The sequence below is a fragment of the Scyliorhinus torazame genome, chromosome 18 (assembly GCF_047496885.1).
Source record: "Scyliorhinus torazame isolate Kashiwa2021f chromosome 18, sScyTor2.1, whole genome shotgun sequence".
Taxonomy (NCBI): domain Eukaryota; kingdom Metazoa; phylum Chordata; class Chondrichthyes; order Carcharhiniformes; family Scyliorhinidae; genus Scyliorhinus; species Scyliorhinus torazame.
The window spans coordinates 132,884,846-132,906,670 of record NC_092724.1 but is presented as its reverse complement, the minus strand read 5'-3'; the positions used below and the strand labels follow the sequence as shown (position 1 = coordinate 132,906,670).

The 21,825-nt window shown below is 47.9% G+C and overlaps 1 protein-coding gene across 1 annotated transcript; it reads right to left on the bottom strand.

The window, feature by feature from the left end:
* Nucleotides 1–683: 683 nt before the first annotated feature.
* On the bottom strand, nt 684–21,318 carry LOC140394851 (fatty acid-binding protein 1, liver-like). The gene is made up of 4 exons (XM_072482014.1): nt 21,192–21,318; nt 15,645–15,817; nt 4,177–4,269; nt 684–806 (listed from the first exon to the last, which is right to left on the bottom strand). The coding sequence occupies exons 1-4, from the start codon at nt 21,256–21,258 to the stop codon at nt 756–758; spliced, it is 384 nt and encodes a 127-aa protein (XP_072338115.1). The 5' UTR covers nt 21,259–21,318; the 3' UTR covers nt 684–755.
* Between the last annotated feature and the right edge of the window lie 507 nt (nt 21,319–21,825).

Here is a 21,825-nt window from a genome sequence, read left to right as displayed (position 1 = left end):
GCAGAACAAGCAAAGCGTCAGCAGAGTCTCAGAGTGAATCTACAAAGAGGCTTTCTGCTGGCTGTGAGAAAGAAAATCACAACAGTGGAAATGGATGCTCTTCCAGAGTTAGGTTAAAAATGCATTGCCGAGCAGAGGGAGAGTATTGTTCAGTAGCATGGCGAAGGTGTGCTTAATGCTAATACTCGTCGTCAAATTTTGAAAAGTGTGCCATTTTCCATAAATTACAGCTGTCATCTTCATCAGTGCCGTGGCTATAAACGTCAGACAAAAGGCGGTACCGTCGTTGTGTTGGTTGTCGGAGGAACAGAGGCATTTGGGAAGGAGATATGCACTGGAGAGGCAAAGGGATATAAATAATCAGAGTAAAGGGACTTTCCATCTGTCTCTGCTTTTGACTCCACTGCACCACTCCTGCTTTTTTATCCACCTCTCTCTTTCTCATCGTTCTTTTTATTTTCTCTTTTCCCTACTGCCCTGCTCTTCCTCTGCCTTTTCACTTCCCCACAATCCATCAGAGGTTTGAACACCAGAGATGAAAACTGATATTTGTGACTATCAGTTCGCCTCATTGTAATCACAGTTAAGTGCAATGTTATATTGTAATTCAAGGGTAATGAACATGACGACGGCAATGTAACTCATTGACCCGTACTTTTACAAAATTGACCAAATGCAACAACTTTATTGTTATATGCACACTTTATTTGAAACAACTAGGACTGATACACTTTATCAATGATGGATGAGCCTTTCTAAACTCTTTTACTGATCCTCTTGTAAGTGAGATCACCAACAGTGAGTATCTGAAAGAACAAAAATATATTATTCCTGAAGATTTCCCAAATAAAAAAAATTATACATTTGGGAATTGCAGTGAAACCTATGAAAAGGGGACTTTTTGGATTATTTTCAAGTGCTCCTCATGGATATCTAACCTTCACTAATAAAGATAATCATTAAGGCAATTTCCATTGCCACATATTTCCTTTGCTGACATTATCTATTCTCCATTTAACATTGCCAGATTGGTCTACGATTTCTGCATTTCTTCATTTGAAGATGTTTATCAGAGTGTCCAGCGAAATATTTTGTCTCCCGAATTAGTATCAGCCAGTGCCTGGGCTCTTCTTTAGTTCTTTGTGGTTACTTTTGAAAACAATGTCATCAGGCATTCTGAGAAGGCAATTGGGAAAGACCATGGGCGCAATTCTCCCATCAGGAGACTAAGTCCCGACGCCGGAGTGAAAACCGGAGTGTTTCACTCCGGCATCGGAGGCCGCTCCCAGCCCCCTATTCTCCCGCCCCTGGGGGGCTAGTAGCAGCGTCGCGTCATTTACGCGGGCTGGGCCTTGGCGCCGCATAAAAGCGGCACCGCGTAAATGACGCAGTCGGCGCCGCATCAATGACGTTAACCGCACATGCGCAGGTTGGCTAAGCTAACCCGCGCATGCGCGGTTGCCGTCCTCCCCAAGGCCGCCCCGCCAGAAGATGTCGGATGGATCTTGCGGGGCGGCGGACGAAAGGAGGTCCTCCTTCAGAGAGGCCGGCCCGCCAATCGGTGGGCACCGAACGTGGGCCAGACCCCTTTTGAGGCCACCCCCGGTGCAGGAATCCCACTCCCCCCCACAGGTCGCCCCCCCTATAATACATTGATGACTATTTTAGTGCCGCTTCATGCTCTCATCTGGACCTGGAAAAATTCATCAACTTCGCTTCTAGTTTCCACCCCTCCATCACTTTCACCTGGTCCATCTCAGACACTTCCCTTCCCTTCCTTGATCTTTCTGTCTCCATTTCCGGCAATAGACTATCTACTAATATCCACTACAACCCCACTGACACCCACAGCTATCTGGACTGCAGCTCTTCGTACCCTACACTCTGTAAGGACTCCATCCCTTTCTCTCAACTCCTTTGCCTCCTTCGCATTTGTTCCGACGATGCCACTTTCCAAAACGGTGCTTCGAAAATGTGTTTCTTCTTCCTCAACCGTGATTTCCCACTTACAGTTGTTGACAGAGCCCTCAACAGTGTGCGGTCTATCTCCCGCGCCACTACCCTCGTCCCCATCCCTCCCTCCCAGAACAAGGATAGTGTCCCCCTCCTCTTCGCATTTCATCTCACCAGCCTCCATATGCAAAGCATAATCCTCCGCCATTTTCGCCAACTCCAGCGTGATGCCACCACCAAACATATCTTCCCTTCACTCCCTCTGTCAGCATTCTGCAGAGACCATTCCCTCTGAGATAATCTAGTCCACTCCTCCAACATACCCAGTACCTCTCCCATGACCCATGCAATCACAGAAGGTGTAACACCTGCCCCTTTACCTCTTCCATGCTTAACATCCCAGGCCCAAATCACTCATTCCAGGTTAAGCAGCATTTCACTTGCACCTCTTCCAATCTGGTCTATTGCATTCGCTGCTCCCAATGTGGTCTCCTCTATATCAGAGAGACCAAACGCAGACTGGGTGATCGCTTTGTTGAGCACCTTCGGTCTGTGCGCATTCAGGTCCTGGACCTTCCCGTTGCTTGCCATTTAAATACAAGACCCTACTCCCATGCCCACATGTCTGTCCTTGGCCTGCCGCAATGTTCCAGTGAAGCTCAACGCAAACTGGAGGAACAACATCTCATCTTCTTCTGGTCTCAACATCGAATTCAACAACTTCAGATGATTAGCTCGACCCCACCTAGACCCATTTGTTTTCATCCCATTTCATTTCAACTGTCTCTTACCATTTCTTTCTTTCTTGTCTTTCTTAATATATATTTAACCCCCCCCCCACAATCTTATCCACCTTTCCTTACCCATTCTCCCCTTTGCTTCCCCCTCCTCCCACATCTCCATCTGTCACAATTTAGCCTCTGATGTTAGTTTCTCTGCTGTTTGGCGTTTCACACCTTTTGTCCTCTCTGGGGGCTGCCATTAGCTCTCTTTTCCCTTGGTTTCTGTGGCTATTAGCACCCCGTTTCCCTGGGTTTCTGTGGCTATGACTCATCTTTCATTCTCACTCCACAGCATAAATATTCCCCACATTCTCTGACTGTTAGCTTTGACAAAGAGTCATTGGACTCAAAACGTTCGCTCTTTTCTCTCCCTACAGATGCTGCCTGACCTGCTGAGATTTTCCAGCATTTTCTCTTTCGGGTCTGAGGGGTCAGCTGACTTTAACATTCACGTATTTGGTAGTGAGACCCCTCGTGGTCAGTCGGTGAATTAGAACACAACCATGATATCACTACAGCGGTGGGGCCTGGAGAATTGAGGGGGAGTCCCAAAACTCGATTGTCCCTACCCCCCGCCAACAACGTAAAGGGGTTCCCCTCATGAACCTCATGTACCATACATTTAAATACCATTAGCGTGCATCCCACCTGTATCATCATCCCACCACATAAGGATTCCCCCCCACCGGTGTGATGTCACGTTGGTGGGGTTTACAATAGCGGCCGGGGGTGCAGGGGTAAGTACAGGCCCCAGGCCCTAGGGAGGAGATGGTCATTTCTGAGCAGTACCCTGGCCAGGGGCAATTCCTGGGCACAGCCAGGGGGCTTCGTTTGGGGAGGATTAGGGTGTGTGGGGGGGGGGGGGCTCCCTGGGGATGGGGGGGGTGGGGTGGCAGGGGAAGTTTACAACTCCATGGAGAGCGGTTTCTGAGTCTGTGGTTGGGGGGGGTTCTGTGGGCTATTTGTGTTTCTTTCTTATCTTTGTTTCTAGATCAGAGCGCCCCTTAAAAGATTTGTTAGGGGTTGAGATTCTGAGCTGACCCTGCCAGCGGGACATCGTGGGATGCGCTTCCAGGATTTCTTTAGACAATGTGTCGAAAAATATGGCAGGAAAAGCCGGCAGTGAGGCTGGCAGGCTACACACTGATTTTCCCGCCTGACTTGACACATTGTCATAAAAAGAGAAATTTCTCCCCATTTGTTCATCCATCGGCAGATTCAGAGAGCACCTTGCTTTCCTGTTCCATGCAGAGGCACCTGAAGCCAAGCGCTGCCTCAAAATTGCTCGAGGACAAAATTTAGCCCCATGAAATTTAAAACTGATAACTTGCCAACTTCTTTGCCATTTTAAACATTTCTACTCGGTGTGCAATCATTAAGACTGGAGGAGCTGACACAATGGAAACTAGTTTTTTAGTGAAACGAATGAAGAAGCACTTACATCAAGCAATTTGTTTTCACACAGCTCGGTGACTGATGTTACTGAATTTAGCTTGACAAAGAGTTTGTTTGCACCTTCCAAGGTCACCACAGACTGAAATAAAGCAGAACAAAAGTAGAGTTTCAGACCTGCTCTTTAATATACATATGGAACTTCCCATGATCTCTGTAGAATTTGAAAACCTCTAAAAATAAATTTGAGGGGCAGCACGGTGGCGCAGTGGGTTAGCCCTGTTGCCTCACGGCACCGAGGTCCCAGGTTCGATCCCGGCTCTGGGTCACTTTCTGTGTGGAGTTTGCAAATTGTGGAGATTGAACATGCTAAATTGCCTCTTAATTGGAAAAAAATGAATTGGGTACACTAAATTTAATAAATAAATAAATAAATAAAATTGAACTCCCAGTTAATTGGTGAAAGGATGACACTTGTATTTCATGTTTTAAGACTTTTACTGTAATAAAAGTCTAAAAACACCACAGATTGAACATCTGAGAGGAATTTCTCAACAGCCTGCCGTTCCTAACGTTGTAACCGGACGTGCATGCCACAGGGCTACAACCTTCCTACCCAATATCATTGCCATGAACTTAAGGCTTGGGAGCACAAAAGTGGCTTGGGTGTTTATCAAAATTAAAATTTACTTGTAAATATTTCACATTATATTTCACATTACTGGTTCACTTTATTCATTATTGTTATTACTGTGCTACCGTGGGCGGCACATAGTTAGCACTGTTTCTTCACAGCACCAGGGATTCAGGTTCAATTCCGGCCTTGGGTGACTGTCTGTGTGGAGTTTGCACTTTCTTCCTCTATCTGCATGGGTTTCCTCTGGGTGCTCCGGTTTCCTCCCACAGTTCAAAGATGTGCAGTTTAGGCAGATTAGCCATTCTAAAATTGCCCCGTCGTGTCCGAAGATTGCAAGTTAGGTGGGGTTATGGGGTTACGGGGATAGGGCGGGACAAAGGGCCCAGGTAGGGTGCTTTTTCAGAGGGTTGGTGCAGACTCGATGGGCTGAATGGCCCCCTTTTGTACTGTAGGAACTTTATGTTTCAATGTTTGTATGTTATTTGTTGAGACTAGTTTAGTCAGAGAACTAAATAGAATATCACATTTCATGGTTCATGTGCATTGATAGTACAGTGGAGTGGGGATATTTCCTTTAATTTAGAAGGAACAATGTTTTTTTTTGTTCACTCATTATTGAATGTTCATGTTACTGTTGTATTCACCATTCTGTAGGACAAGCCTAAACATGCATTCTCAGCTGGCCCTCTTTTGCGAGGGCCACGAAGAATCCAGCACGCGTTTTAAGGATACAAAGTAATAACATTTATTTACAACAACATATATATATATATAACAGCAGCAACAACTTCCCTTGCTGCACACTCCTTCCTGCTGGTTCCTAAACTGGCCAGCTTTATTTATACTTGGAGTTTACTAATGGTTTCTCCGCCCCCCTCATTGGGGAAGCTCATACTCCCACAATCCTGTGGGAGTATGAGCTTCCCAGCCAATGGTAAGCAGGCAGGTTATAACATCCCATCTTCGTCGCCAGTTTTGTGAGGGCCACGAAGAATCCAGCACGAGTTTTAAGGATACAAAGTAATAACATTTATTTACAATAACATCTATATATATAACAGCAGCAACAACTTCCCTTGCTGCACACCCCTTCCTGCTGGTTCCTAAACTGGCCAGCTTTATTTATACTTGGAGTTTACTCATGGTTTCTCCGGCCCCCCTCATTGGGGAAGCTCATACTCTCACAGGATTGTGGGATTGTCATTAGTCCCCAGCCAATGGTAAGCAGGCAGGTTATAACACCCTCCTTCCTATGCATTGTGAATGATACCAAGAGCACTCTCAGTGGGGATAATTAAAATGTTGTATGTGAACTCAAAGCCTTGTAAGGACTCTGCCAGCCAACACCCTGAGATGAGCACACGCTTATCATAGATTATCATAGAATTTACAGTGCTTGAAATAGTAACACTGCCCTTGAGGCCACTCATTTTCTTATCTTGACTGACTGTCCCCATCACTTTCCCCCTCACCACACCCAGGATGCCTGGCCCTTCCCACTTCACTCCTCCATGCCTGCGACCCCACTCTCTGTCCTCCCGTGAATCCCTCTTCCACTCCTCCATGTCCCAGATCCCATCCCACATCTCCCCTCACCATTGATTCGCCCTTGCTGGTCCCATGCAAGCTACCATTTTATTGCTTCCCTCCCTTGTGCTGTAGAGCTAAACAAGAGAAACCGCTGGCCTGACACACATCTGCACACAACCGACTGACGCATGACACGTTTAGACACATGTGAACTGGGTGACATAGGGTTCTTGTGCGTTGCTGATGTTACCGTGAAGGTTTAAATGATTTTAAAAAGTTTTACGCAATGAGTTTTCATGGCATACTACTAGTATGATGCCGCCACTGACCTGCAGGAAGCTGGACATGCCACGAACATGCTGCTGACTATATCTGTGCATCACAACCCACCTTCAGGAAATCAAATTTGCACATTCTGCCTTATTATTTATGTCATAATTCCCACTCTTGATAAAACTGCCCCCCTCCCCCTCCAAACCCCCCCCTCCCCCCAACCCCCACCCCCCCTATACCCCCACTATATTTGTAGGCAACTTATTCTTTCAACCCCAAAAATAATTCCCCTTTATGCTTTAACAGAAGTGAAAACACACTTCAAAGATGTACTCCACACTGTTGTTTAAGTAGACACTCAATTCTCTTCGAGCCAGTCCAAGGTGATTCTTAGCTCCAGAGCGTTTACTTCTGTTGTTGTCCTTCCTTAGCCTGAGAACTCTTAAATTCAGAACTATGGTTCACAATTTACCCCTTGGCAATTCTTCCCCTCTCGTGAAAGCCAAGCAAATCTTCTAGCCTCATGTTAGTTCCTCATGAATTTTGTCTTTTAAATCAGAGCCTGAGCTCCCATCTGCATTCCGATGTGATAAGTCACACTGCCTTGCTGCCAATGGCGGTGTAACTTCTGGATTCTGGCAGACTAACTTTTTCTGTGAGTTTCCAGGGATATCCTAGACCCGTACCCTCTCAAAGTCCATCTCTGTGGCAACCTGAATCACACAGGCCTTGTATCCATGTATAAATGCTAATTAGCTTTTATTTAGACCACGACTCTCATTTATCTTGTAAGCAAATGGTCAGTTTATACCACGAGTGTTTACATCCTGACATTCTCAACATTTTTCTGGGACTTTGGAATTCGCAGCCTACCCACTGTTTGCACACAGATTGATGCCATTGTCCCCAAGTGTAAACACCTTGCACCTATTTTCCAGTATAATAATCTGGGCTGCCTTTAATCTTTAAACAGACCAACTAGGCTGACTGTTAGGCAGACTTCAGAACAGGCCACATGACCCCTTCATTTCACCTTAAAGTAAAGACATAGTTGCAAAACGTAACAATCTTAAAAAACTTATTGCAACAAACTTTAATTTGCATATAACTCACTTTGGTTTACTTTTAACTTTTGGACGGTCAACTGGCTACCCATTCTGCTGACAAAGAAGTGGCTGTGACTTCAGGGATGTTCACCAGTTGGACGAGGCCCACAAGTAGGTGTTATATGGTGCTGAGGGTGGAGCGGGATTAGAAGGTCTCGGTGGGGGATCCTTCAAGTTAGTGGGTCACTGTGGCGGTCCTTTTAGTTAGGGGGTCTCTGCAGGGGGCTCTCCCTATTAAGGAGGCATCAGTGGGGGGGGGGGGTCCCTCTAGTTAGGCAGTCCCTTGAGGGGGCTCGCCCTTTTAACAGGGAACCTGTGGGAGGGCTCACTAGTTAGGGTGTCCCGGGGGAGGGGGGGTTGGGTCACCCTGTATTTGGGGGAAGAGGGGTGTAGCCACCTGGGTTGGCCAACTCCCGACGTAAAATGGAGAACAGCAAAGGCTGAAGGGAAATTCAGCCAACAGAGGCAGAAACTAGCAGGTGCAAGTTTACTGTGTATTAAACTGTGCAAAAGCCTAGACAGCATCGATACAAGCAGCCATCTGCATAATAATGTAGCAGCCATCTACATACTAATGAGCGATCCCCGGGAACAATCAAAACATTTGGGAAAAACAAGGCCAAGCCAGACTCCTCGGCGCCAGCAGGGGCCAACACAAAAGAGGTTAACGGACACCTCAAGACCGCCCATCGATCGGGGAACCGCTCCAGTATTGGAGAAATCGAACCAAGCGATTGGAACGAAGTCCAACCACTTGGAACCAGGTACAGGGTCCGCCCGGAAAGGCGGGAAGCCCCATGGAACTATAAAGTTAAGCCCCCAAGTTCAAATCGTCCTTCTTGACTGGGTCACTCAGCAACGCGAACCAATCCTTGACAGTGACTGGTTCAGCTGCAGCCAAAAGACCGTAAGTCTTAAGTCAACACTTGCTACGAGATAGGCGCTCCTAGCTACCAGTCCATACCAGCTTTTGAATTCCGCAGACTCAGAACTCGAACGAAAGGCCATTTTTTTCCCCTAACCTGGTGGGCCAGTCCGAAGCTAAGTATAGGCTTGTTAGTTGTAGAAGTAGCTTAGAAGTAGAATTTATGCATGAGTAACGATTACTGTGTATAATAAATGTGCTTTGATTTGAATCTTACTAATTGGTATATTGAGTTATTGATCATTATTTGAACTTGAACCTCGTGGCGGTATCATAAAGATACCTGGCGACTCGAGAGCAAAGGTTATAAAACAGAGCCAATTGAACCAACCAAAAGTTAGCAATAGGGGACACCCAGAAAATTTAGGGGTGGGGGTGTGGTCGGCCGCGGGACTTAGCGATCGAGCCACCTGCTCAAAATGGTGACCTGGCTATGGGATTCCCTTGAGGATTCCTCCTAATCCTCGTCATGTATAAATTTGCATGGTGAGGAGTACTGAATTGCTTCTCGATTTGCGCTCCCAGTGGGAACATAAATCGGTAGTAATTCTCCTCCGGCATGTTGATCTCCTGTAGCACAATTAATCACTCACGAGACGGGATGAGAAGGAGTAAATCGATGGCTTTATTACGCAGACTTGTTCCCCAGCAGCACAGTTACAGAATGCGGCTGCTGGGAGAACCCGGGCTCTTATACTCCGCCTTACTGGGTGGAGCCAGTAGGCAGCTGATCCAATCGGGACCCGGCGTCTATCCACCAATAGCCTCTCGGCATCACAGGGTACCGTAATACCCCTAATGCATACCACCACATTCACCCCTTGTTAAAAAAAAACCCGGCGGGGGTAGTGAGCCGTATGGTGGTAGGGGTTTACAGAGTCGGTACCTGGGATGCCACTAACACAGCGGCTATGCTCCGATATCAAACTACCAGCACTATTTACAATGCCGCTTTCACTGGGCAACTGAATTATTTACAGAGGCATTTCTTGCTTTGTTATAAAGATTTGATGAGTCGAAAGGGTGCCCTGGTTGTCCTCCCCGATCGTCTCAGCCCCGTGGTGATGCAGGCACTGGCTCGGGCACCATCGTCTCAGGGAGCGTAGCGATGTCTCTTCCTGCTTCACTACCCCTAGGCGGGGCCAGGGGAAGGACCGATCCACCCGGGAAGGGGGCGGCTGTGGGGTGCGCCGGTGAGAGGGAGGGGGTGATTGGTGTTGGGGGTTGTATGGAGTTCCACAGAGAGACTGTGTCCTGTCGGCCGTCGGGGTACGCCACGTAGGCGTACTGAGGGTTCGCGTGGAGGAGATGAACCCTCTTGACCAACGGGTCCGATTTGTGCACCCGCACATGTTTTCGGAGCAGGATGGGTCCCGGGGCTGCCAGCCAGGTCGGGCATGACGTTCCGGAGGAGGACTTCCTGGGGAAGACAAGGAGGCGTTCATGAATTGTTTGGTTTGTCGTGGTACAAAGCAGCGACCGGATGGCGTGGAGGGCGTCCGGGAGGACTTCCTGCCAGCGGGAGACTGGGAGGTTTCTGGACCGTAGGGCCAGCAGGACGGTCTTCCAGACCATTCCGTTCTCCCTCTCTACCTGACTGTTTCCCCGGGGGTTGTAACTGGTCGTCCTGCTCGAGGCAATGCCTTTGCTGAGCAAGAATTGACGCAGTTCGTCGCTCATGAAGGAGGACCCCCTATCGCTATGTATGTAGGCGGGGAAACCAAACAGTGTAAAGATGGTGCAGAGGGCTTTAATAACCCTGGCCGCGGTCATGTCGGGGCAGGGGATGGTGAATGGGAAACGGGAGTACTCGTGAACCACGTTCAGGACGTACGTGTTGCGGTCGGTGGAGGGGAGGGGCCCTTTGAAGTCCAGACTGAGGCGCTCAAAGGGACGGGAAGCCTTTACCAGGTGCGCTTTATCTGGCCTGTAGAAGTGCGGCTTGCACCCTGCGCAGATTTGGCAGTTCCTGGTGGCTGTTCTGACCTCCTCGATAGAGTAGGGCAGGTTGCGGGTCTTCACGAAGTGATAGAATCGAGTGACCCCCGGGTGGCAGAGGTCCTCGTGGAGGGTTCGGAGATGGTCCACTTGTGCGTTGGCACATGTGCCGCGGGATAGGGCATCGGAAGGCTCGTTCAGCTTTCCGGGACGATACAAGATCTCATAGTTATAGGTGGAGAGTTCGATCCTCCACCGCAAGATCTTGTCGTTCTTGATCTTGCCCCGCTGTGCATTATCGAACATGAAGGCAACCGACCGTTGGTCAGCGAGGAGAGTGAAACTCCTGCTGGCCAGGTAATGCCTCCAATGTCGCACAGCTTCCACTATGGCCTGGGCCTCCTTTTCCACTGAGGAGTGGTGGATTTCTAAAGCGTGGAGGGTGCGTGAGAAAAAGGCCACGGGTCTGCTCGCTTGGTTGAGGGTGGCCGCCAGAGCTACGTCGGACGCGTCGCTGTCAACTTTGAAGGGGAGGGATTTGTCGATCACGTACATCATGGCCTTTGCGATATCCGCTTTGATGCGGCTGAAGGCCTGGCGGGCCTCTGCCAACAGGGGAAAGATAGTGGACTGAATTAGCGGACGGGCCTTGTCCGTGTAGTTGGGGACCCACTGGGCGTAATAAGAGAAAAAGCCCAGGCAGCGTTTCAGGGCAGATTGGAGCAGTGAGGGAGGGGGAACTCCATGAGGGGGCGCATGCGTTCAGGGTCTGGGCCTATAACTCCATTTCGCACTACGTAGCCGAGAATGGCTAGACGACCGGTGCTAAACACGCATTTCTCCCTGTTGTATGTGAGATTCAGGGCGTTTGTGGTCTGGAGGAATTTGTGGAGGTTGGCGTCGTGGTCTTGCTGGTCGTGGCCGCAGATGGTGACGTTATCGAGGTACAGAAATGCGGCCCGCAAACCATACCGGTCAACCATTCGGTCCATCTCCCTTTGGAAGACCGAGACTCCATTAGTGACGCCGAATGGAACCCTTAAAAAGTGATAGAGTGGCCCATCTGCTTCAAAAGCAGTGTATTTGCGGTCGCTCGGGCGGATGGGGAGCTGGTGATAGCCGGACTTAAGGTCCACCGTGAAAAGGTTCTCCCCGAACAGGCGCCGGAATGTGGCGACTAGGGGCTTTTCACAGTAACTTCATTGAAGCCTACTTGTGACAATAAGCGATTTTCATTTCAAAAGACCTTGTACTGTGCAACCTGATTGACCATGTCGGCTATGCGGGGGAGAGGGTACACATCCAGCTGCGTGTACCTATTGATGGTTTGACTATAGTCTATGACCATCCTCTGCTTCTCCCCGGTCTTTACAACTACCACCTGAGCTCTCCAGGGACTATTGCTGGCCTGGATTATACCTTCCCTCAGCAGCCGCTGGACTTCTGACCGGATAAAGGTTCGGTCCTGGGCGCTGTACCGTCTGCTCCTAGTGGCGATGGGTTTGCAATCCGGGGTGAGGTTCGCAAACAGGGAAGGCGGGTCGACCTTGAGGGTCGCGAGGCCGCAGATAGTGAGTGGGGGTATAGGGTCGCCGAATTGAAACGTTAAACTCTGGAGGTTGCACTGAAAATCCAACCCCAGGAGTGTGGCAGCGTAGAGGTGGGGGAGGACGTAAAGCCGGTAGTTCTTGAACTCCCTCCCCTGCACCGTGAGGTTCGCAATGCAGAACCCTTTGATCGCTACAGAATGGGATCCTGCTGCCAGGGAAATCTTTTGATTACTCGGGTGGATCGGAAGGGAACAGCTTCTTACCGTATCGGGATGTATAAAACTCTCCGTGCTCCCAGAGTCGATCAGGCAGGGCGTCTCCTACCCGTTTATGAGCACCGTCGTTGTTGCCGTTTGGAGCGTTCAGGGCCGCGATTGGTCCAGGGTCACCGAAGCCAGTCGCTGTTGCTGCATCGGGGCGTTTTCCTCAGGCCCCGTGGGGTCGTCCATTCCGGGGTCCTTAGCCGTCAGCCAAGATGGCGGCGTCCACGTGTCGCACACGGTCGGGGGTGGACAAGATGGCGCCGCCCATTGATCGCATGTGGCCGGAGGAGCGCAAAATGGCCGGAGGAGCACAAAAAACCCCATTCCTCCCGCATGGAGTCCGGGACCCAAGATGGCGGCGCCTGTTGGCCGCACATGGATCGTTGGGGGGGTTGAGGTTGGGGTCTGGCACACTGCTGCAAAGTGCCCTTTTTTGCCGCACCCTTTGCAGAGGGCTGAGCGGGCCGGGCAGCACAGTCGGGGGTGTTTCGCTTGCCCGCAAAAGTAGCAGCGGGGCACACCCGGGTGATCTGGTGCTCTGGCAGCACAGGCCTGTGGGGGGGTGGGGGGTGCCGGGGGGTCGGTCGCGGCAGGGGTCCACGGTGTCCAAGGGGCTGCTGCGCGGTCGGGGGCGTAGGCACTGGCGTTCTGTGATGCCACATCGAGCGGGGCAGCGAGGGCCCGTGCCTCCTTGAGGCTTAGTGAGTCTCTTTCCAGCAATCGCTGGCGAATTTGGGACGAAAGGGTACCTGCCACGAAAGCATCCCGAATTAGTAGCTCCGTATGTTCATTAGCCGAAACCGGTGGGCAGTTGCAATTTCTCCCCAGTATTAACAGCGCACTGTCGAATTCGTCCAGCGATTCCCCGGGGATTTGCCGTCTCGCCGCGAGCTGGTGGCGTGCGTAGACCTGGTTGACGGGCCGAACGTAGATTCCACTCAGCATGTCGATCGCCGTCGGGAAATCGTCCGCGTTCTCTATGAGAGTGTAGATTTCCGGGCTCACCCTGGAATGCAGGACCTGCATTTTCTGGTCATCTGCAGGTACGCAGGTGGCCGTTCGGAGGTATCCTTCAAAACACGCTAACCAGTGTTTAAAAGTGGCCGCTGAGTTTGCCGCGTGGGGGCTGATTCGCAGACACTCCGGTGTGATTCGGAGCTCCATGTTCTTTAAAGTTTGCGTAATCAATTGTAGCACAATCAGTCACTCAAGACGAGATGAGATGGAGTCAATCAATCGCTTTATTACGCAGATTTGTTCCCCAGCAGCACAGTTACAGAATGCGGCTGCTGGGAGAACCCGGGCTCTTATACTCCGCCTTACTGGGCAGGCGGCTGATCCAATCGGGACCCGGCGTCTATCCACCAATAGCCTCTCGGCATCACAGGGTACCGTAATACCCCTAATGCATACCACCACATCTCCCAAACAGAGAATCTCGCTCATTGATTAGCCATGATCTAATTGAATGGCAAAACAAGATTGAGGGACATTATGGGGCCTTCTTTGTTCTTATGCTCCGACACTCCTTGTTCAGGTATTTCTACAGATACACAGTTGCAATTCACGTGGTTTTCAAAATAATTTCTCAGTCATAAAATGTGGCAGTGTACATGCCTGAGAATTTAAATGTATTCTGTCTGGCTGAGCATTTATGAAACCTCAAAAGTATTTAGATGGAAGAGGACATAATTGTTTATCCACACTTTTGACTTTAGGGGCATCAAAATTATTTTGATAATTCAAATAATTGGTGGGTTTGAAATATTGGGTTGACTCTGGCTGATGAGTAGAGGCTTGAACCAAACGACCCGGCTCGCTGACTCCAGTTACTTCTGATGAAGCTCACCCGCTTGTAGGCGCGACGGTTGTCAAGGGAGGAGCCACTGAACTCTCATGTGATGAGGACCTGAGTATTTCCAATCTATTGGTAAGATTAATTGGTGCAGAGTGCCTAAGGCACAGAAGTTATTAAAGATACCAGGAGACAAGAAACTATAGAAAATGTAGCACAAAAGAAAAAGACACTCAAACAACTGAGAAACCAAACAATAATGCAGGAAATGGAAAATTCTTGGACATTCTACTGTTATGATTCACTCCCCTCCCCCATCCCAGCATCCATACTTTCATGTATTTATTTATAGTTTAAAAAATATATATATTTTTTATTCTCCTCCTTTTACACATTTTCTCACAAATTTACACCCAACAATAAACAATAATCAGTAAGGAATGTAATGTCAATCCCCATTAACAACGATCCCATTCCCCCAGCAGACTCCAGACATTGGCCCGCATGTTAACATAAACAAATGACAAAAAACAATCAGGAATCACCCATAGTCACCATTAACACATACAGTCCCCCTCCCCCAACCCTCTCAGCCCCCACCCCTCTAATGTTCGATGTGATCCAATTCTCAAAAGTGCAGAATGAATAATGCCCATGAATTGTAGAACCCCTCCATCCTTCCCCTCAATTCAAATTTGACCTTTTCAAGCGTTAAGAATTCCAGCAGGTCCCCCCGCCACGCCAGGGCACAGGGTGGAGAGGTTGATTTCCACACTAACAGGATCCGCCCTCGGGCGATCAACGAGGCGAAGGCTACAACATCTGCCTCCGCGCCCTTTTCCAACCCCGGCTGGTCCGACACCCCGAATATGGCCTCCCGGGGGCCTGGCTCCAGTTTCACGTGCACCACTTTAGAGATTACCCTAAAATCCTCCTTCCAGTAATCCTCCAGCTTTGGACAGGACCAAAACATATGAATGTGGTTTGCGGGGCCCCACCCGCAACGTTATTTATTCATGGTTTATATAATCTTGTAACAATTTTCAGGAAGATTATGAGGGAAAAGTTAAACTGCAGTATAAATTAGTGGCTGAAAATCCACTGGGTCAAAGGCAGGCATATGGGGTTAGGTCAGAGATCAGCCATGATCTCATTAAATGACGAGACAGACTCGAGGGGCTGAATGGCCTACTCCTGTTCCTATGTTTCTAACATTAGCAGAAAATTGACAGAGGTAGTGAATAAAAATAAAGAAGTGCACATCAGGACATCACAAAGTACTTTTCAGCCAAATTTAGTATTGTGTTGAAAAGAATATTGGAGTAATGTTCGCTCTTTGGGCCGTGGGGCACAGTTAAAACATTTGTAAATTGATTGTGAAAACTTTGGCGGAGCATTTGTTTATTAGATTGTGAACCCTTTCATAAACTGCCGAACATGGAGGGAATCTTCCCTGTGTGTCATTGTGATTGTGGTGAACGAAGAGTCTCCAAATCATACCTTGACCTTGCTCCCTGTTATTGTTGCAAAATCAGTTTCCTGTCCAATGGTAAATTCATTGTGAATCACATTACTTCCGGTTGTTATTGTGATTTTGAAGTCATTTCCATTCTGAACTATTTCAGTGACGCTTTTTAAGTCTTTGCCTTTTTCAATCAGCTCGTCTGGGATCCCTGGAAATAAAAAGGGAGGAAAACTTGAGAATTTAGCTCCATTGTCCTGCGTTAAAAGCTGGCTGGCGAAGCCGAAGTCAAGACACAGAGTGTGTAATTCTCCCAAGCCCTTGTCAGCGGGTTCAATGGTGGGTGGGGGTGGGAGAGAATTTGACAAAAGGCTCAAAAATCTGTTTTAAGCTGGCATGAATTTCCTATGGGATCTTCAGCTGGTGCTCGCTGCGGCGAATCAAGAAACCCGCTGGAGGCTGGTGGAAAACTCATTTACATCATGTGAATGGGATGGGAACAACATGGCACGCAGATGTTGGGATTCATCTGAACAATGACTGGGGCTGCCTCTGGAATTCAGGATGGAGGCCACCCACAACCCTGGATCCCGGAACACTACAGCAGTGGGTGGGGGGAGTATCTGTCAGATGGACTTTCCAGATTCGGTAATCTGGAGAGGGTCCACCTTCAAAACCTCTGAATTGTCCTGGCGATCTGTCTTCGTTACCAGGTGGCCCACCTTCTTTCTTCAATAGTGGGACACTGATGTTGAGTGACTTTTGAATATGGCATCGGATAGGATGACGAACTACGGTGGGCACCGGAGCAATAGGTCAGAAGGTGAAAAAATTGAGGGAGAACTAGGGAATAGGGCCACTATGGCTCTGAGGAAGAGCAGACAGGGGGGTGTTGCTGAATATAGCGGGACTGGTGGCCTGAAGTGCATATGTTTTAATGCAAGAAGTATAACAGCTAAGGCAGATGAACTTAGAGCTTGGATTAGTACTTGGAACTATGGTGTTGTTGCCATTACAGAGACCTGGTTGAGAGAAGGACAGGATTGGCAGCTAAACATTCCAGGATTTAGATGTTTCAGGTGGGATGGGGGTAGGTAAAAGGGGCGGAGAATATACAGCTGTACTGCGGGAGGACACCTAACAGGGCAGCGAGGCTATAAGGGTAGAGATCAGGAATGAGAAGGGTGCAGTCACAATGTTGAGGGTTTACTACAGGTCACCCAACAGACAGCGGGAGATAGAGGAACAGATAGGTAGACAGATTTTGGAAAAGAGTAAAAACAACAGGGTTGTTGTGATGGGAGACTTCAACCTCCCCAATATTGACTGGGACTCCCTTCGTGCGCGGGGCTTGGACGGGGCAGAGTTTGTAAGGAGCATCTAGGAGGGCTTCATAAAACAGTATGTAGATAGACCAACTAGGGAAGGGGCTGTACTGGACCTGGTATTGGGGAACGAGCCCGGCCAGGTGGTAGAAGTTTCAGTCGGGGAGCATTTCGGGAACAGTGACCACAATTCAGTAAGTTTTAAAGTGCTGGTGGACAAGGATAAGAGTGGTCCTCGGGTGAATGTGCTAAATTGGGGGAAGGCTAATTATAACAATATCAGGCGGGAACTGAAGAACCTAGATTGGGGACGGATGTTTGAGGGCAAATCAACATCTGACAAGCTTTCAAATGTCAGTTGAAAGGAATTCAGGACCGGCATGTTCCTGTGAGGAAATATAAATATGGAAAATTTTGCGATCTTTGGATAACGAGGGATATTGTACGCCTCGTCAAAAAGAAAAAGGAGCCATTTTTCAGGGCTAGAAGGCTGGAAACAGACGAAGCCTGTGTGGAATATAAGGAAAGTAGAAAGGAACCTAAGCAAGGAGTCAGGAGAGCTAAAAGGGGTCACGAAAAGTCATTGGCAAATGGGGTTAAGGAAAATCCCAAGGCTTTTTACACTTACATAAAAAGCAAGAGGGTAGCCAGGGAAAGGGTTGGCCCACTGAAGGACAAGGGAGGAAATCTATGTGTGGAGCCAGAGGAAATGAGCGAGATACTAAATGAATACTTTGCATCAGTACTCACCAAAGAGAAGGAATTGGTGGATGTTGAGTCTGGAGAAGGGTGTGTAGATAGCCTGGGTCACATTGAGATCCAAAAAGACGAGGTGTTGGGTGTCTTGAAAAATATTAAGGTGGATAAGTCCCCAGGGCCTGATGGGATTTACCCCAGAATACTGAAGAGGCAAGAGAGGAAATTGCTGAGGCCTTGACAGAAATCTTTGGATCCTCACTGTCTTCAGGGGATGTCCCGGAATACTGGAGAATAGCCAATGTTGTTCCTTTGTTTAAGAAGGGTAGCAAGGATAATCCAGGGAACTACAGGCCGGTGAGCCTTACGTCAGTGGTAGGGAAATTACTGGAGAGAATTCTTCGAGACAGGATCTACTCCCATTTGGAAGCAAGGGGTCGTATTAGCGAGAGCACGGTTTTGTGAAGGGGAGGTCATGTCTCACTAACTTGATAGAGTTTTTGAGGAGGTCACAAAGATGATTGACGCCGGTAGGGCAGTGGATGTTGTCTATATGGACTTCAGTAAGGCATTTGACAAGGTCCCTCATGGCAGACTGGTACAAAAGGTGAAGTCACACAGGATCAGAGGTGAGCTGGCAAGATGGATACAGAACTGGCTAGGTCATAGAAGACAGAGAGTATCAATAGAAGGGTGCTTTTCTGATTGGAGGGCATGACTAGTGGTGTTCCGTAGGGATCAGTGCTGGGACCTTTGCTGTTCGTAGTATATATAAATGATTTAGAGGAAAATGTAACTGGTCTGATTAGTAAGTTTGCGGACGACACAAAGGTTGGTGGAATTGCGGATAGCGATGAGGACTGTCAGAGGATACAGCAGGATTTGGATCGTTTGGAGACTTGGGCGGCGAGATGGCAGATGGAGTTTAATTCGGACAAATGTGAGGTGATGCATTTTGGAAGATCTAATACAGGTAGGGAATATACAGTGAATGGTGGAACCCTCAAGAGTATTGACAGTCAGAGAGATCTTGGTGTACAGGTCCACAGGTCACTGAAATGGGCAACACAGGTAGAGAAGGTAGTCAAGAAGGCATACAGCATGCTTGCCTTCATTGGCTGGGGCATTGAGTATAAAAGTTGGCAAGTCATGTTGCAGCTGTATAGAACCTTAGTTAGGCCATACTTGGAATATAGTGTTCAATTCTGGTCGCCACACTACCAGAAGGATGTGGAGGCTTTAGAGAGGGTGCAGAAGAGATTTACCAGAATGTTGCCTGGTATGGAGGGCATTAGCTGTGAGGAGCGGTTGAATAAACTCGGTTTGTTCTCACTGGAACGAAGAAGGTTGAGGGGTGACCTGATAGAGGTCTACAAAATTATGAGGGGCATAGACAGAGTGGATAGTCAGAGACTTTTTCCCAGGGTAGAGGGGCCAATTACAGCTCTGGAGTGTTTGATTGTTGGCTGCTGCCTCTATGGTCCTGATGCTTCTAGTGTTCAGGCAAACTGTTTACACTTCAGAATTTGATTGAAATGAGATGCAATAATCATCATCTGAAACATGGCATGTGTACGCATTCCAATCCACTTGAGAGCTGTGAAGTGCTCTCACAACGAACAAAGCCAATTCTTCATCAGCAATCGCCTTCAGCTGTGAAGCTAGAGGCTGCTCACAGTCAAAGGGAGTTAAAGTGACTTTCAGCTTAGAACCAAGAGCAGGGCTTTGTCCGGAATTGATTAGTAGGACAGACAGGCAGCAGCTGTAGTTGCTCCTGTTATGGGTATCCACAATATTTAAAGATGGCTTGAAGGCCTCATGGACGAAAAGCCGCTCCTACCCAGCCATAGGACGACCCTCAACCAAGTCAACCCCCCTGAGGGCGCCACCCCTCTCCACCCAAGCACTGGGACAGCAGCTTCAGTGCTCTTGAGCTCCATGCCGGAAAATGGAAATGGCTACTCACCTCCTCAGTTCCCCTCAGCAGCCATTGTGTCAGCTACACGTATTTAAAAAGTACTAAACGACGCCTGCAGGATTTCTCAGTAGGGAGCCGGTTAATTCCCAGGAAGCCATTACAGTCAACTTCAATCTCGCTAATGAGACGGAAATGAATGCAAATGAGGGTTAAAGGTATGCTCGCCATACTTGGGTGTGATCCGGAAGTTGGCTGTTTAGATAGCAAACTGGCACGAATCCTGACTTTGGCATTCCCGCTATTTAACCGGCGTGCTCAGCACCGCGCCAGGCGCAACACGGTGATTAAATCACGCCACTTATGTCTTTCATTTCCAGTGTCAATTACGACATTCACTTTAAAATTAGCAGGCGGAAATATTTAACACTGACACAAAATATTAGAAAGGACCTACGCTGTAAAGCATACGTTTCCCAAGAACTGAAAAGATTCATAATTCCTCAGAGGGTGAAATTTGGACTGATTAAAAAAAAAAGCATCGGCAGTTCAGGTTGGCATCACTTTTAGTCTCAATCCCTGTAACAATATGGTGTGTAAGCAAGTCAGAGAAAGTAATTAATTTTGTTACATGCGGATATTCCGAAGAGGCTGCATTTTCAAAAAGGGCATCTACATATTTGGGGGAAATAGAGCAATGTTTGTTATGCGTACCTTCGGTTTTAAAATTCTGCTTTTACCAATATTTCCACAAAACTCCTCCCCATCATTACGTGAAGACAAGTTGGATTTTATCCAATTCAGATCGGTTTCCAATTCACAAATAACAGAAGTTTCAGATTATAAGCGTTGATACCTAATAAGGCGATATTTGTATTTAATATTAAAAAAGAGAGAAGTAATAGCTCTATTTAAGTTGTTAACAAATAAAGTAATTTTGTAACCTCCAAAGTTTGGGGCTGTTTAGCACAGGGCTAAATCGCTGGCTTTGAAAGCAGACCAAGGCAGGCTAGCAGCACTGTTCGATTCCTGTAACAGGTGCCGGAATGTGGTGACTAGGGGCTTTTCACAGTAACTTCATTTGAAGCCTACTTCGTGACAATAAGAGATTTTAATTTCATTTCAAGTGCACAGGTTATCATAGAATCATAGAATTTACAGTGCAGAAGGAGGTCATTCGGCCCATCGAGACTGCACCGGCTCTTGGAAAGGGCACCACACATATGCCTACACCTCCACCCTATCCCCGGAATCCACTAACCCAATCTAACCTTTTGGACACTAAGGGCAATTTAGCACGGCCAATCACCTAACCTGCACATTTTTGGACTGTGGGTGGAAACCGGAGCACCCGGAGGAAACCCACGCACACACGGGGAGAAAGTGCAAACTCCACACAGTCACCCGATGCTGGAATTGGACCCCGGACCCTGGAGCTGTGAGGCAGCAGTGCTAACCACTGTGCCACCGTGCTGTTATTTCAAGTAAGATCCTCAGGAATGATGTGGCCTTAATAATAATTTTCTTTGTTGAGGGTTTCTGGATCAATAGCAAACAAGCAGTAATCTTCCGAAAGCTGATTTTGATTAAGAACAGCAAGTTTGTTTTGCTGAAGTCCTTCTTGCCTCAGGAACAGTAGGTTTACTCACCGATTGCTTTCATAAATGGCTCAAAATTCTCCTGACTCTCAAGCTCATATTTTCCAGAAAAGGACATTTTGGAAGATCTTTGTTTCGTATCGCAGATGTGATGGATGTGAACCTGTCAGCCTTCTACTTGGCTTTATAGTCCTACTCCCCTGGACATCTGCTAATAAACATTTTGGAAACGTCACGCGTGCATGTTAATAGTAAGTGCATCCGTTTAATGTTTAACAGAGACATTATGCAATGTCCTCAATTGACTCTATTCTTTTTCTTTTAGAGTCCATGCCGTGCCCTGCAGCTGGTTAAATGGGCAGGATGGGGATTCACTCTAAAGTTTTGCCGGTGTTGATTTATTCACCGATCTCTATCAACTGACAGTCATGACCGGTCCCTCCATACCCCTTCCCTTCTTCCAACTTTTAAGGCATTGATGAGATCAGAATGTCAATGTGTGTTAAACCAATTGACAGAAAATGCCTCCAGGCATCAGTTAAATCAGGGAAATGATCCACTGCTTCTATCCCTGATCCATGATTATGATTATGATCAAAGCACAGTTTCATCAGTGATCGGTAGTTACCATCAATGCTGGGACAAATTCAAAGGATCAAAAACAAATTGAATATTGCGGATCAGA

What these genes read in the sequence shown, in the direction of transcription:
- LOC140394851 (XM_072482014.1), bottom strand. Translation starts at nt 21,258, where the DNA reads ATGTCCTTTTCTGGAAAATATGAGCTTGAGAGTCAGGAGAATTTTGAG. An exon ending in GCCATTTATGAAAGCAATCG is followed by an intron (nt 15,818 to 21,191) that starts GTGAGTAAACCT and finishes TTTTATTTCCAG; the next exon opens with GGATCCCAGACGAGCTGATT. An exon ending in GTGAAAACAAATTGCTTGAT is followed by an intron (nt 807 to 4,176) that starts GTAAGTGCTTCT and finishes TTGTTCTTTCAG; the next exon opens with ATACTCACTGTTGGTGATCT.